Source organism: Nerophis lumbriciformis, linkage group LG02 (assembly GCF_033978685.3).
Source record: "Nerophis lumbriciformis linkage group LG02, RoL_Nlum_v2.1, whole genome shotgun sequence".
Classification (NCBI taxonomy): Eukaryota; Metazoa; Chordata; class Actinopteri; order Syngnathiformes; family Syngnathidae; genus Nerophis; species Nerophis lumbriciformis.
Genome location: NC_084549.2, coordinates 33,354,220 through 33,371,665, shown reverse-complemented (window position 1 = coordinate 33,371,665; position 17,446 = coordinate 33,354,220). Strand labels below are relative to the sequence as shown.

Here is a 17,446-nt window from a genome sequence, read left to right as displayed (position 1 = left end):
TGTCTTCCACAGCTCATTCCCCGCCTTCCGTGTTCGAGTTGTGTTTCTCGACCTTCCTCTGGATTCTGGACTGCCACCCCGATCCTCGACCCCTGCTTTGACACGGACATCGTTGCTTCTCTCTAGCCCCCGACTGCTTGCCTGCCCACGGACAACCTTCTTGCCTAGTCCCCTTGGACTGACGAAGGATCCACCCAACATGCACAAACAACTAACCCTGGTAACATTCATATGGTTAATTCTACACATCGTCTTGCACCCATCACTTGAAGTAGCATATACATCCTACCCATTCATCAGAAGGTTTATAAAACCTGTTAAACCTAGTCCTGCTGTGGTGTCGTCTCCTTCCCCCGCCGTACACAACAGTACGTTCCGGCCAACCATGTCGGAACTAGGCAACACCGGCAAGCGGCAGTCCCGATCCCCCAGGTCACCTGACCTTGCTGTCTTGAGTGCTGTCGTGGACGAACACCAGGTTTGTTTTTCTGCTTTGGAGGACAACTTGGAGAAGGCCTTCACCAGACTGTAATTCTAGGCTAGACAGCCTGGGTCCGAGAATGACTGCCGAGCCCGTGCCGTGACAGTAATAGCAACATTGTTATTCTCTGAGCTAACGCTGAGAAACTTCTTTCAGTAACACAGCACATTGCATCATTCGGCATTCCAGTGAGAGTGGCCATTGTTAGTCACCGTTTTGTTATGTTCGTATTGTTGATGAAAATAGTGATTGTTGCTATGCGCTATGTAAAATCAATGCATCCAAAAAAGAAGTCCCGGTTATTTTTTTAAATGAGAAAAATGCTGAAAATATTACATGTTATCATGAATGTGCATATTCCTACATTACATATATACCAGTACTTAGAGCTGGTATATAAAACATTTTTGGAAGTTTTTCAATGTTTTTTTCAAGGGCTTTAAAGGCTAAATAGATCATATCCCCATGACCTGCATTGCTAACCGTCTCTTGCTAGCAGTTTTTACTATTTAGAATGCTCAGAAAAGAGAAAGACATGTGATTTTTTTGCAAAATTCCCCCAAAAAAGTGTGGTTTCTCTTGAAGTGATGCAGGGGATGCAGCTAAGCTTTTAGGGAAGCTCCAAGGGGAAACAAGAATTAGTCAGAGGATGTTTTTGTTGTGCTGCTACGTGGTCTGAGTGCAAGCATGCCCAATAGGAGCCTACTGTACCTAAAACAGCGATAGAGCCGGGCTGACAATCACCCTCACGCTGTGAGTTGTCGTCTGGAGAGGGAGCATGGGCAGCAGGGAAGGTGGCACATCTGATGATGTCATCAGCCGACTTGCTTTGACGTGCTATGTCATCGGTATCTAGGTTGGTAACCATGGCAACTGATCTATCAGCGTCACAGGCTCAGCAACAAGTAAATTAAACATCTCTTGTGCGTCTATGATTTATGACTCTGTGTGATGCGTATGACGCAGAGCCATTTCAAGACTAAAGCAAAAGAAATTTCATCCCTTGGTTTGTGTCTTAAAGATAATAACTGCATAATCGTCAGAATTCTACACATTATGCTGCATAGTTTAAGGAAGCAGTGTAATGACAGAACATGGCTTGTTCGGATGGACAAAGTGCTGCAAGTGAGACAGATGAGAGACAGACTTCAAACATAGAACATATTGACACTGGAGTGACTAACAAAACACATCACTTGATCACATCATCACTTTGAAATCACATTTCAGATCATAAAACAAGGATTAAATAGGGAGGAAAGTACCGTATTGTTTGTAGATAGGTGGTTTTCTGTAAATGTTGCTGCCCTGATCTGAAATTAGTAAAAAAAAAAAACTTTTACAGATATTTTAGCACTTACAGAATCCCACAAAAGTAAGAACACAGGAACAATGGTACAGAAATAAAACTTAGATGTGTTTTAGAGTAGTCAGTGTACAGATTGTATTGCAGTAAAGATGTACCATGCACTGAACACAACACAGCTATCATTGTGTAAATAGCTGCAGCACACGTGAGTAGAAGATATCTTTGCTGCAGTCTTGCATGGTGCGGCCCCCGATTTTGAGGGCGGAATGCAATGATTGATGTTCTTGGCTGTCAATCACAGACAGCTCTGCTTCGACTGCATTGTTTTTCTTACTGCTCCCAGTGGGGCTTGAACCCAGGTTGCTGGTGTGAAAGGCCACCCTCTTGACTACTAAATTAAAAACATGGGCAATCTCTCGGGCCGCCAGCACTGTTCTTGAAGTTGACTGGCCTCTGTTTCACCCGCACATGCGCCTGTCGCGAAGGAAATGTATTCACGAATAAAATTATTTTTCAAAATCAATGATATTTTTTAGGGATGTCCGATAATGGCTTTTTGCCGATATACCATATTCCGATATTGTCCAACTCTTTAATTACCGATACCGATATCAACCGATATATACAGTTGTGGAATTAACACATTATACCTACTTTGGACAACCAGGTATGGTGAAGATAAGGTACTTTTTAAAAATGATAATAAAATAAGATAAATAAATTAAAAACATTTTCTTGAATAAAAAAGAAAGTAAAACAATATAAAAACAGTTACATAGAAACTAGTAATTAATTAAAATTAGTAAAATTAACTGTTAAAGGTTAGTACTATTAGTGGACCAGCAGCACGCACAATCATGTGTGCTTACGGACTGTATCCTTTGCAGACTGTATTGATATATAATGTAGGAACCAGAATATTAATAACAGAAAGAAACAACCCTTTTGTGTGAATGAGTGTAAATGGGGGAGGGAGGTTTTTTGGGTTGGTGCACTAATTGTAAGTGTATCTTGTGTTTTTTATGTTGATTTAATAAAAAAATTAATTAATTAATTAAAAAAAAAACATACCGATAATAAAAAAACGATACCGATAATTTCCGATATTACATTTTAACGCATTAACGATATCATCGGACATCTGTAATATTTTTGCATTGTTGCTGTTCCGTTTTTTAGGGCGAAGACAAGGGGGTGTTGAGCTTTAGGTGTGGGCCCCCAAAACACCCACAGCCCTGGGGCCTCCCCTTAGTTTAGGGCGGCCCTGGCGATCATGGTTTGTTGCTGCACGAGTGTTGTTGGCAGCGAGGAGCTACGGTTCACTGAGGTAAACGTGAATTTCAACACAGCATTTTGAAACAGGCATGATCACCTGTCTTGGAAAACTGGGCTGCATGTTTTCCGACCCGGTAACGATTCCAAAGACACATCCAATGTTATGCCCGAGAGAATTAAAACAGTGCGAGATGAGACATTTTTAAGTCATTATTGACATTTAAGACACAGTTGTTCACTGTGATAATAATGGCTGTGTCAAGTTTATTAAGAAGACTTTCCAAGCTGTACATTGACTACTCTAATTCATATAAAGGTTTAATGCGTATACTCACTTAGAAAAAAGGCAAAAGCAAAAGATACAGATAGATAGATAGATCTAGAGATAGATAGATCTAGAGACAGATAGTTAAATAGATTGATAGATACACAGATAGATAGATATATAGAAGGTAGGGAAGAGCAGTGACAGGGTGTGCTCCAACTCCTACCTGGGAGGTGAAAATGTTTAGGGGTCTGAGAGAGAGGCGGGGTGCCCGGCCGGCTGTCGGGCCTAAGCGGGATAGGGGAGCTCCGGCCGCTTGGTGGGTCAGTGCCTCCATTGAGAAGAACCAAAAAGGAACATAAGCAGGGATGCATAAAGGGAACCAGAGTGTGGACGGGACAAGACAAGGACCGGCGGGACTATTAAATGTTAGTGTACAGCTGTAGATGAATTTTGTTAGAAGAGTGAAGCAGTATGAAGATTATTGTACGTCCCACATACGATGTACACTGTGCAAGTAATAAACACGATTTGTTGGATGGGAGATGAGTGAATGTTATTTTAATGTGAGCATCGGGCTTTGTAGTTTGAAAATTGAAACTTCATTTAACTGTATTTATCAAAAAATATCTGATTATTCAGGGAATCATTCGTACAAATGCATTAGTACAACTTCTCACCTGCATGCAGACATCTAAAACACAAATGGGCCTCATCGACTAAGATACCAAATAACACAAATAGCGTGTGCAAACTACACAATTGCGTGTATTATTTGTGGGCGTGCTGCAGGTGATCTCTAAGACGGTGCGTACATTTGATAACAAGTGCAAAAGTGGTGCAGACCGCCCAGTTTGAATAAGGAGTTTGGGTGTGCTACTGATTGTTACAATGGAGACAGTCATTGTATCACATGGTCCAACCTGTAGGGTTTTGTTATGTTGTGGAAAATGCAGCGCACAAATATGAATTAATCATTTTTAAAAAGCAGGATCGAGACAACCTATTTTTGGCACGCCAAAGATGCGCTCTAGAAGCTGTGATGGTGTTCTGATGGTGCATCTAGAACAGGGGTGTCAAACTCATATAAGCTCAGGGGCCGCATGGAGTGGGCCGGGATGGTAAAATCATGGCTTGATAAATTTAAAATAAAGACAACATCAGTTTGTTTTCTTTGTTTTACTTTGGCCAAAAATAGAACAAGCACATTCTGAAAATGTACAAATCACAAATAATCCTCTGGACAAAAAAATTCAGGTTTGTTGAAAATTCTGAGGAAATTGGTGCAGTTTTAAAAACACAATACACTTAGACTTGGTCTCAGTGTATCTACAAAGCCAGGATTAAACTTAAAGTCACAATCTTTCGGGGATTGAACAAAAACACTTCTAGGTGTCAAATACCTCCTTTATGATGTCCACGTATCAATCCAGAGCTAACTCAACAAACCGTAAGAAACGGCTGTAAAAACTATTCAAAAGCATTAAGTTCACTTTTCTCGTGTTTGACAGAGACATTTTGGGGCAACGAGGGTGCCAAACGACGATGTGTTCCAAGCAAAAGACTTAAAACCTGCCGTTTTATGTTTCATGTTGGTCCAGGAGGAGGAGCCATAGTCCCCCTTTACCTGTTTCTTGGCCCCAGTATAAACCGTTTGCTTGCCTAGCAGAAATGCTATTGAGACATCCAGTGGACACATTTAGAACAGCAGTTTATTTCGTTCCAAAAAAAAAAAAAAACAGCTAATTTTTATACTATACGCGGGCCGGATAAAACCTGTTCGCGGGCCTATTCCGACCCGTGGGCCGTACGTTTGATCCAGAATGATCCAAATGTAATAAAATGTTCCAAAAGATTTATAAAAAGAACTAACAATTTAAAAAAAAACTCCAGCAGACTATAGCTATCATTTGACAGCTCAAATTAAAATTAAATCAAATTATATTGCTGAATTTTTTTTTCTGACAGTCGAAACGTGTTGAGACGCACACGGACATCATCTATTATGATCACATCCTCACAATGCCTGCGACGCATCAATTTGTGCGTAACTGTGCCAGTTTGCACGTACATTCGTGACGCGCTATACATAGACGCAAATCGTCAGGCGCAAAACAGTTTCAGGCTTGCTAAATCACATTGCGAGTGCATAATAATTATATTGGCATCTTCTCCTTCGAGTATTGCGGGCGTTCTGATCATGTGCATATGTTCTGCACTGACATGAAGACAGACACGCTAAATGGATTGCGCTCGCTATTTTTGCTCTTTTAAAAGGTGTAATTCTCTGTGCACAAGCTTAGTAGATCAAGTTATTGAATTTGCACTATCAAGTCTGCATGTGTTTTAAAGTAACCCTTAGTAGATCAGGCCCAAAGTGCTCTTGTGTTATTAATGATGGCACTGTTTGTTGAGGAGGTGGTGATGGATCCGTGATGTGACCAGCATGAAGTGGCATCCCACGGTGCAATGGAAATGGAGCGTTTCACTGGGGGGGCGGAAGTGCACGGTGGCATGAGGGGGTCTTACCTTGGCTATGGGGAAGGAAGTGGTGTCTGAAAGGGGAGGTGGGGCGGGAGTCATTATTTCTGGAGCCCACACTGTTACTGCACAGGGAGGAGCAGAGTTTCTGCATGCCTGTCAGAGCCTCTGCGGGGAGGAAGGGAGCGTGTGGGACCCCCAGGAGCAGCCAGCAGAGTGGCACATTGTGAGAGGGTGGTAAAGGGTGAGACAGTGGGGGGGGGGGTAAAAGAAAAGGAAGATATGCAAGCATTGAAGGTTGAAAAAAGGAAATAATTATAACCAAGGGAAAAACATTCCATTATTTTACATATCACTACAGAAGTTGTGATGTTACAGAAGAAAATTGTCTGCCTGGTTGTTGTCAGCAAATTTCAATTTTTTTCATATTCAGTCAAATCACAAAAAGACAGAATTTAACAACCAAGAAGTCAATTTAGCTGAAAGTGCCCTCTAGCATGGTTCAACACCAAAGGAAGGGAACTAGGAATAAAATACTGATCTATTATCACTCCTCTCAGGTCACATCATCAGTATGACATGAAACAATGTTGCATTATGGCCACAAAACCATCCACACAAGTACTCACCTGGCCTGTGAAAGTGCTGCGGCGACCGTGACAGAGTGGGGGTGTAACCATGGCGATTATAAACCGGCGAGCCTATAGAGCCTTGACTGGTGGACCTTTGGAGGATGCGTTCTCGCTTGTCATAACATCCCTAACGTACATAGTGTAACAAAGCATACATAACATTACATATAAGGTGACATTGTCAACAGCCCTGCAATGGACATCTTGAATTTGATAAGCTCACCTCATTGGATAGAGTTGGTGACATGGTTCTGAACGACTAGGAAGAACAACAGAAGTGTGGATAAGGAAAGTCTTGTTTTAATTTTTATCATTGAGGCATTCTCTTCTTACAGCTCTACTTCATACACAACACCCAGGTACCATAACTGAGATTGAATATAGGCACCATTAACATTGTAGAGTTCAATGGATATACAGGTAAAAGCCAGTAAATTAGAATATTTTGAAAAACTTGATTTATTTCAGTAATTGCATTCAAAAGGTGTAACTTGTACATTATATTTATTCATTGCACACAGACTGATGCATTCAAATGTTTATTTCATTTAATTTTGATGATTTGAAGTGGCAACAAATGAAAATCCAAAATTCCGTGTGTCACAAAATTAGAATATTACTTAAGGCTAATACAAAAAAGGGATTTTTAGAAATGTTGGCCAACTGAAAAGTATGAAAATGAAAAATATGAGCATGTACAATACTCAATACTTGGTTGGAGCTCCTTTTGCCTCAATTACTGCGTTAATGCGGCGTGGCATGGAGTCGATGAGTTTCTGGCACTGCTCAGGTGTTATGAGAGCCCAGGTTGCTCTGATAGTGGCCTTCAACTCTTCTGCGTTTTTGGGTCTGGCATTCTGCATCTTCCTTTTCACAATACCCCACAGATTTTCTATGGGGCTAAGGTCAGGGGAGTTGGCGGGCCAATTTAGAACAGAAATACCATGGTCCGTAAACCAGGCACGGGTAGATTTTGCGCTGTGTGCAGGCGCCAAGTCCTGTTGGAACTTGAAATCTCCATCTCCATAGAGCAGGTCAGCAGCAGGAAGCATGAAGTGCTCTAAAACTTGCTGGTAGACGGCTGCGTTGACCCTGGGTCTCAGGAAACAGAGTGGACCGACACCAGCAGATGACATGGGCTCTCATAACACCTGAGCAGTGCCAGAAACTCATCGACTCCATGCCACGCCGCATTAACGCAATAATTGAGGCAAAAGGAGCTCCAACCAAGTATTGAGTATTGTACATGCTCATATTTTTCATTTTCATACTTTTCAGTTGGCCAACATTTCTAAAAATCCCTTTTTTGTATTAGCCTTAAGTAATATTCTAATTTTGTGACACACGGAATTTTGGATTTTCATTTGTTGCCACTTCAAATCATCAAAATTAAATGAAATAAACATTTGAATGCATCAGTCTGTGTGCAATGAATAAATATAATGTACAAGTTACACCTTTTGAATGCAATTACTGAAATAAATCAAGTTTTTCAAAATATTCTAATTTACTGGCTTTTACCTGTATATATATATATATATATATATATATATATATATATATATATATATATTTATATATATATATATATTTATTTATTTATTTTTATTTTTTATTTTTTTATGGGCCGTATTAGAATATGTGTAACCTGGTACATGTTAAACATATGAAATAACAGACTATCAGAAACTGCAGAGACATGGGCTGTTCATCATATCAAATACAATGGAACCTCCATTTATGAACCCCTTTCTTGTGCTAACCTTTCGATTTACGAACCACAGACCGAATAAAAACACGTCTCTGTGTATAACAGGGTTTCTTCAGTTTAATACCTTTTTAATGCGACTTAAAACACATTTAGTGCCCATGTTGAAGATCGTTATCATATATAGTCAAAAGCAAAGAATTGCTTGTATAGACAAAATTGCAAGCATTTGACAATGATCATCTTGAATATTTGTTTACATTAACTGTGGCCAAATTAAGCACTAATGTAATCAAATTAAGTTAAAGTTAAAGTACCACTGATAGTCACACACACACTAGGTGTGGTGAAATTATCCTCTGCATATGACCCATCCCCATGTTCACCCCCGGGAGGAGTGAGGGGAGCAGTGAGCAGCAGCGGTGGCCGCGCTCGGGTATCATTTGGTGATTTAACCCCTAATTCCAACCCTTGATGTTAAGTACCAAGCAGGGAGGTAATGGGTCCCATTTTTATAGTCTTCGGTATGACTTGGCCGAGGTTTGAACTCACAACCTTCCAGTCTTAGAGCGGACACTCTAACCACAAGGCCACTGAGGAAATCTTAAATTAAATTGAATAATAATAACAATGCAAGTAACCGAAATGCAACAAACATAATATTCGTTTCCAATATAATTGAAAGGTCAATAACTTATCATCCTAAATAGGTCAAAAATTTACTTTCAAACTCTGTGAGCAAAAATTGCATTTCAATAAATACTCAAAATCTTAAAGTGCAGTTTTTCTCCCTCATTTGGACAAACTGGTTTCAGTGGTTTGTTTTATTGTCTTTTTTCTTGCCGATGCCATCGCGGCTTACTTGCTAGTTCATTCGTGTTGATGAGCTTAAGTAGCTCATTCAGTTTGAAGATGAAATATTCTCACAAAGGGACATTTGGCTTTGTAATAATCATTTTCCCTCCTAACTTTCGTGACCAGCGAGTCGTGACCAGCCATCGCGACTTGCTACTGAGAAGCATTGCTAAGTACACCCCTATTCTGTGTGTGCGTACACTAGCAGTCTTGCCTGCTCATACCCAAACTAAAATTGTGGATGAGAGGCTTCACTCCAGTTTATTTCATTTTACTGTGGAGTAAACATGCCCAGGTGCTGAAAGCCATACTTGCCAACCTTGAGACCTCTGATTTCGGGAGGTGGGTGGGTGGGGGCGTGGTCGGGGGTGGGGCGGGGCGTGGTTAAGAGGGGAGGAGTATATTGACAGCTATATACTGGACATATATATATATATATATATATATACATATATATCTACATCCTGAAAATATGCAAACAAAACTGTGTTTAGATAATTGATACTTCAAACTTGCATAAATAAATCTTAAGGAATATAACATAACTTGGCTTCTGAGAGCTTCAAAATGTAATGAATAAAATGCTAAAGTTGTTGTTTAAACAAGCAATTATTTTAATAATTAAATATGGTCATTTTAAATGAATTATTATGATAATTTAAAATTAATTATTTCAAATATGTTTATTTTAATGTATAATTCTATGGCTGGATGTAATAAGGAGTCAGAAAAAATACAAATAAAAATACAATTAATTTTGATGTTTTTAGCAAAATATAGTAAAAATTTATTTAGTTTTTTTTATTTTTTATTAATAAATATATGTATTTTTAGGTAAGATAAACATAATAATACAATTGATCTCTAGTCTGGATGATATAGTTCTTGTCACCCTGTTGTCCTCCCGTCGGGAAAAAAGGCTGTCCTCACTCAGGTCCGCATGGAACTGGAGGGGGCGTGGCTTCCAGCTCCGGCTGAAAATCGGGAGATTTTCGGGAGAATATTTGTCCCGGGAGGTTTTCGGGAGAGGCGCTGAATTTCGGGAGTCTCCCAGAAAATTCGGGAGGGTTGCAAGTATGCTGAAAGCGATGCACAGATTGTGACCTCTTGTAGCCAGTTTGAAAGCCAGAGGCAAAGAAAAGAAACAAACACGAACATTGCAATTTATTGATGTTATTAAGTCCATTTTCATTTATCGTTCAGGCCTACAATTGTGTGGATATTTTGAATACCTTTTAACATCGTATTTAATGCTTTTTATTGCCATTTGAGACATTCAGTTTCGCAAAATGAATTTAATGAATTTTAATGCTCTTTAATGAATCACAGAAAGCTCGTATAAACCTTTTAGTTATTGTGTGCCTTCGGCGCAACAAAAGCATGCTAGCTTTTTAGGTTATTTTTGCAGGTACTGTTTGCACCTCAGAGTCAAATATTTTGTTACTTGAAAAATGATTACTGTTACCATGCTAACCTTAGCCTGTTAGGTTTTTTTTATACATTTTGGCAGGTGTACACCTCACAGTCATACTATATATTGTGATACTTTACACATGCTAGCTTTTATAGCTTAATTTGCAGGTATACACCGAAGAGTCATATTTTTGCTACTGTACCTGCCACTATCTGGCTAGCGCCCTAACTGTTTGCACTTCAGTTGGGCATCAACTTTTCAGCAAAAACTATGGAATCAGCAGTCTTGGAGGATTTTCATTTAGTTGCTTAATTTTGTAGCTAAAAAGTATAACAGACATGACAACATACTTGCCAACCTTGAGACTTTAGAATTATTTATTTATTTATATACAGTATATATATATATATATATATATATATATATATATATATATATATATATATATATATATATATGCCCTGCAATGAGGTGGCGACTTGTCCAGGGTGTACCCCGCCTTCCGCCCGATTGTAGCTGAGATAGGCTCCAGCGCCCCCCGCGACCCCAAAGGGAATAAGCGGTAGAAAATGGATGGATGGATATATATATATAAATAATCCTTTCATGAATGAGTATATCCGTTCGGCCACCGTATTCAATGGAGAAGTCTGATCTACAAAATTTGCAGGCAGCATACCCCTTCCCCTTCGAGCTGTCCTGGATGAACTGAAATTATTTTTTCCAATCATTTTGGAACTTGCAAGCGTACTTCTTCTTACTCATCATCGCCATGTCTCTTCTTTGTTCTTCTGCTTCGTCTCTGTTATGTTTTTGGACATTACTACTTTTGCATGATGGTAATCCGGATATTGTGTGTCAGTGTATTAACGTGCCGGCTGGAATAAACACACGCTGAGAAATAGTTCCGTGCCTGCCTACTTTATGGGTTCTCGATAAACCTATGGATAACGGAGACATGTATAATAGTCTCCTTTTCAGGTGAGAAAGGACGCTAAAGGCAGTGCCTTTAAAGGGGAACATTATCACAATTTCAGAATGGTTAAAACCATTAAAAATCAGTTCCCAGTGGCTTATTATATTTTTCAAAGTTTTTTTCAAAATTTTACCCATCACGCAATATCCCTAAAAAAAGCTTCAAAGTGCCTGATTTTAACCACCCGTCCATTTTCCTGTGACGTCACATAGTGATGCCAACACAAACAAACATGGCGGAAAGAACAGCAAGCTATAGCGACATTAGCTCGGATTCAGACTCGGATTTCAGCGGCTTAAGCGATTCAACAGATTACGAATGTATTGAAACGGATGGTTGTAGTGTGGAGGCAGGTAGCGAAAACAAAATTGAAGAAGAAACTGAAGCTATTGAGCCATATCGATTTGAACCGTATGCAAGCGAAACCGACGAAAACAACACGACAGCCAGCGACACGGGAGAAAGCGAGGACGAATTCGGCGATTGCCTTCTAACCAACAATAGGGGGTTTAGCTCGCTCGTCTGCGGGAACAAACTGCCGCCATTGCTTGCCGTGCTACCGAGGTGCTTTGTCCCTGAATTGCTCACACGCTCCGGCAGATTCAATGGGGGTCTGGCGGCAGATTTCTTTGACTTTATCGTTAGAAATGCATCTGCTTTGAGTGTCGCAGGATATCCACACATTCTTGCCATCTCTGTCGTAGCATAGCTTTCGTCGGTAAAGCGTGCGGAACAAACGTCCAATTTCTTGCCACTTTCGCATCTTTGGGCCACTGGTGCAACTTGAATCCGTCCCTGTTCGTGTTGTTACACCCTCCGACAACACACCGACGAGGCATGATGTCTCCAAGGTACGGAAAACAGTCGAAAAAACGGAAAATAACAGAGCTGATTTGACTCGCTGTTTGAGAAAATGGCGGATTGCTTCCCGATGTGACGCCACGTTGTGACGTCATCGCTCCGAGAGCGAATATTAGAAAGGCGTTTAATTCGCCAAAATTCACCCATTTAGAGTTCGTAAATCGGTTAAAAAAATATATGTTCTTTTTTCTGCAACATCAAGGTATATATTGACGCTTACATAGGTCTGGTGATAATGTTCCCCTTTAAGGCACGCCCCCAATATTGTTGTCCGGGTGGAAATAGGGAGAAATTCGGGAGAATGGTTGCCCCGGGAGATTTTTGGGAGGGGCACTGAAATTCGGGAGTCTTCCGGGAAAATCGGGAGGGTTGGCAAGTATGCATGACAATAACTATGATAATTTCGAATGGTGACTTTCTGGTTTTAAGAAACATTAAAATAAGTGAAGAAAATACATTGTAGTAGTCAGTAACGATTTCATTTTTAAATCAGGCACTGAGACTGACAGGTGAGCAGTCCAAGGTGTACCAGTCTAGTGAGCCTGAAGAGAAAAAGTATTAAGAAACTGGAAGGCTGAACAGCTGAGGTAACTCACCTTGTCATCAGGCAAGGGTGAGCGGTCCCTCCTGGCATTGAGAAGCTGCGAGGTACAGTACAGTACATTTCATCAGCAGGTGTATGGTAGCACATTCCTAATATTGATGAACACATACAGTAAAACCCGGAATTTTTCCGGATTTCTTCTCTTAAAACACACAGGGGGTCAGTTTAGGAATTGCATTCTTGCTGGTCAACATGACCGCAAGGATGGCGTGCATGCAAGGTGAGAAGCATGCATGGGTGTTTACCTCTCCTACACTCTCTCGTCTCTCCTCTCTCTCCTCCTGGGAGGTGGTGTACATAGGCTCATAGGTAATAAGATCGGGGCGCTCAATGTCATAAATGGCTTTGACTTTTGGAATGGCAGCTAGGTCTCTGTAATCAAGAATCTCATTGTCTACTTTTGCCTAGGGAGACAAATAAAGACAAACATGCACACGCTAACATAAGCAAAGACATACTGCTTATGTAAAGGCATTTTCTTACAGAATAAGGTTCAAATGTAACAATTAGGCTTGACGTAAATAGGAATGGGAAGGGGTACATTTTCATTATGAGAGAAGGAACTGTAGGTAGTCTTAGGGATGGGTACCAAATTCGGCACTTTTATAAGCATGGTCCGAATTCCTACATCGATTCACATAAAATCTAATGATGCCATATTGCGAAACCTTTGTTGCACATGACGTCACGTCTGGTTGCAGACTGGGCCGGCTCCAACATCCACTTAGGGAGTGGACCCGGTGGGACTGCCTCTAGGTCAGGGGTGTCAAACTCATTTTACATCGGGGGCGACATGGAGAAAAATCTACTCCCAAGTGGGCCGGACTGGTAATATCACGGCACAATAACTTAAAAATAAACACAACTTCAGATTGTTTTCTTTGTTTAAAAATAGAACAAGCACAATCTGAAATTCTACAAATCATTATGTTGTTGGGTTTGTTTTTTGTAGACTTACATGTTGCGGTTTATAGTATTCTATCTTTCTTTGTCGTTATTTATATTTTCTGAATAAATGATGTGGCAATTAGTGTTAATTTTCAATCTATCAAGATGAAAAAATTATATCAAAATCAAATTACAGTATGTTATTTATGTAGTTTGATCATTTTCCTCGACTGATGTGCTAACATCATGTGGTTTATTTTGTACATATGTAGCATCATCTACAAAGATACAAAGAATTGCTATTGCGACATCTAGTGGACACATTTAGAACAGCAGTTTCTTTCATTCAGAAATTTCAGATTCATTTTTATACTTGCAAACTCATCTCGCGGACCGGATAAAACCTGTTCGCTGGCCTTATACGGCCCTCGGGCCATACGTTTGACACCCCTGCTCTAGGTAATGTTACAATATTCCGTGCCAACATAGCAAGTATGCCTGATAGAAAACATGTGAACGCACAGTAAAGCTCCACTTATCTAACTGTGCTAACTTGATTCTGATTTACATTGAATTTTCCATAGACATGCTACTGATTATCATTAACAATTTTATATGGCAATTTTAATAACCTCTAAATTTGGTAATGAAAACTACAACTAAGATGCAAGTTACAATCAAACAGTTGTGCAATAAAAACAATACTTACAGTATTGACACATTGTAGGTCCACTAAAAGACTGTATTCAGCTTAATGGCAAAGACTTCCCGACTATGCAACACACCGAAGCCACACTGCTGCCATCTAGCATCTAGGAATACTACTGTATAACACTTGCAAATAAGACTAAAAAGTGTAAGAGAACAGAATAACAACTAAACAGCTCACTGTTCAATATTAAATATGAAATGAGAGTGTATCAATAAACATATGAGCACAAACAGAAGTATCGAAAAGTAGCACCGTTAAGTACCGGTACAAATTCCCAGTTACCGGTATTTGGTACCGTTTTGATTCAAATATGAAAAGGTACCCATCCCTAGTCTCAGCATAACATATTGAGACATACAGTACATATCTGTGATATATATCTTACATAGATTGTGTGACCCGGTGAGCCAGGTATGCTTGAACCAGGTCTGGAAGAAATACTCTCAGATGACGACCTAGTAGGCTACAGAAGAGAGGAAATGTACATAAGTCACGACATCTCACTTGTGTTGCCATTACATATTCTCTAACACATTCCAACCATTATGAACATGAGCGATGGGAGAGATTCGCATCCCTTGTATTGTCGTAAGTCATTTCAAATACTTTTCAACATGTCATCTCAGGATTAGGTCATTCATTTGCAAATGTGCAAAAGTGAATGCGTGTGGCATCGAGCTGTGGTGCGAGATCACGATGCCGGTTTATCATATATGGACTGTTTGCATGACAGTAGCAGCCCTGAATGTAGAGTAATTAAATGATCGTTTAAACCCAATGGGTAAATGGGGCTTTTCAAAAAGACGTATTAGCTATTCTGAATGCTGCATGGAAGGCACTGGAGGTTGTCCCCTGCAGATGGCGGCACTCTGTCCTAAGTGTGTGGTGAGACCCAATGATACCATCTCATGGGCAATAGTGAATACAGTACCTGCCTTTGTGTTTTTTAAGGAATAAGAGGGACGGTGGCAACAGCTGTGTGAGGAAGGTAGAGGGGTTTCACAGGACATCAAACAGGGGTTGTAACTCTTCCTGTCTGACTCACAAATCACTCATTCACTCCATATTCCTCCACTGATGTACTAGCATTTCTTCAGGTGCAAATATCACAGCATAGCATTACAAAACATCTCTGAAAAAGCATGATTGTAATATAGGACATTTTTATTTGTGAATGTAATTAAACCGGATGTATAGGGTAGCGCTTTTATTTTGAAGCCGGAAAAGTGTGTGATTGGTTTGAGAAAGTGTGTTGACATATTTTCATGTCGGATTGACTGTTTGCAATAAAAAAAGTATTCTTTCAACTTCCTGCTGACAATTTTTAATTTCTATTGAGCTTTTAATTTTCCAGAGGGTACTCTCCTGAACGATCAATAAAGTACTATCTGTCTATCTATCTATCTATCTATCTTAATGCAATTTTACTTACGAAATCAGTCAGAGTAACAACCTAAATGTTATGTTATCACTGCACCTTAACTGTAATCTGAATACGGAAGTGAAGCACCAGCCACCGAACGATGCGCGCAGCAGGCGTTTGCTGCAGGGATGTCGCCTCTTCTCACGGCGAAAAAAAATCCTTTCTTGTCGGGAGAACATCTTGCCATGGCTTTGAACCTGATATTTCCATAAGGTAGATTTTCCTTTGTCCATTTCTGCTCGCTTGTGGCTCATCAGTAACAAATGAACTGCAGCCAAGTTTCCCCGCTACGGCATGGCAGGAGGGTCACAAAGTAATTGTTTGCGTTAATCGCCCGTAAAAAAAATGAGTGCCGTTATTAAAATTTATAGTTAACGCGCTATTATCGCGTTAACTTTGACAGCTCTAATTTATATACCTGTAGATATATACATATATATACATATACATACACATACATACATATACATACATACATATACATATATATATATATATATATATATATAACAGATAGTATACACACAAATAAAACACATAGTTGGCGCAGGGTGGATCTTGCTTTGGTTTTTGACTGAGACCAGGGATCTTGGGCTCGAAAAGGTTGGTGACCACTGAATTACATCGTGCAAGTCTACCTAATTTACATCGTGCAAGTCTACCTAATTTAACATCCGGTGACTGTGCACAAAGTCAAACAGTTCAATTATTACATTTTTGAAACCACAACAGCCTCTCTGTTTAAGTGGCTGTTTCCTCAAATTAACTGCCGGTTACATAGTCCGAATGTGTCTACATTCCCACAAAACGTCGTCATGGGACATGGACAGATAAGTGCTTTCTGTCAGGATTACGTTGAGGATACATGAACACACAGATTCCTACCCTCTCCATGTGTCTCTCCTCTGTCCTTGTTGTGTTCTTGCAGCCAGGATGCCACACCGTTGATCCTGAAGACAAACACAGTCATCAGCATATTTACATTAAAGGCCATTCCACCAAATCTGTGCCATTTTCATTTTTAAACCCTCGTAATAAAATTCAATTTCTGTCTGATAATACACTTCTTTAACTACTCAACATGTGTATTGGCTCATCTCCAGCAAAAAAGGTCAACTATTTTTATGACAAACACTGTAGATTAGCAATGACTCACTGATATTAACCTGAATGAGTTTTTATTTTAGAATTAGCATAGAATTAGCAAATACTTGAAATTAGTGATGCCACGATCACCGATGCAATGATAAACCACGCTAAAATTCCCGACACTTAGCATTATTATCGTACAACTGTGACTGATTACCGAACTCACTCACGATGATACTGCTCATTTCCTGGAAAAGTAGCTAATCACTAGCTATCGTAAATGCTAACATCAATGCAAGACAAATTACCGTCTTTACCCATTACAAACACCGTTATTTAATCTGAAATAAAAATACAAACATACTTAAACACTCAACTAAAAAGCCAAAACAATATTTAGTGTTTTCTAATGCCAAAGAAAGTATATTTTATTATTTTATGGAGTTTAATTTGTGTCTTCATTATCAAAGCGT

At 39.7% G+C, this 17,446-nt stretch overlaps 1 protein-coding gene across 14 annotated transcripts in view; it reads right to left on the bottom strand.

The window, feature by feature from the left end:
* ablim1a (actin binding LIM protein 1a) overlaps window positions 1-17,446 on the bottom strand; it is a 120,802-nt gene that overhangs the window by 12,286 nt on the left and 91,070 nt on the right. For 11 of the 14 annotated variants that reach the window (XR_009815316.2, XR_012051162.1, XR_009815309.1 and 8 more), the window contains 9 exons: window positions 16,770-16,834; window positions 14,847-14,924; window positions 13,107-13,265; window positions 12,854-12,898; window positions 6,667-6,702; window positions 6,441-6,570; window positions 5,860-5,979; window positions 3,557-3,661; window positions 1,747-1,794 (listed from right to left, as the gene is read on the bottom strand). Coding sequence is in view for 3 of the 14 variants with exons in the window: in XM_061961269.2 (XP_061817253.2) it covers window positions 1,747-1,794; window positions 3,557-3,661; window positions 5,860-5,979; window positions 6,441-6,570; window positions 6,667-6,702; window positions 12,854-12,898; window positions 13,107-13,265; window positions 14,847-14,924; window positions 16,770-16,834 (786 nt within the window). In the remaining 11 variants the exon portion in view is untranslated. Of the gene's footprint in view, window positions 1-1,192; window positions 1,334-1,746; window positions 1,795-3,556; window positions 3,662-5,859; window positions 5,980-6,440; window positions 6,571-6,666; window positions 6,703-12,853; window positions 12,899-13,106; window positions 13,266-14,846; window positions 14,925-16,769; window positions 16,835-17,446 lie in introns of all 14 variants that reach the window. The other 3 variants (XM_061961259.2, XM_072916056.1, XR_012051160.1) reach the window with 3 other exon arrangements.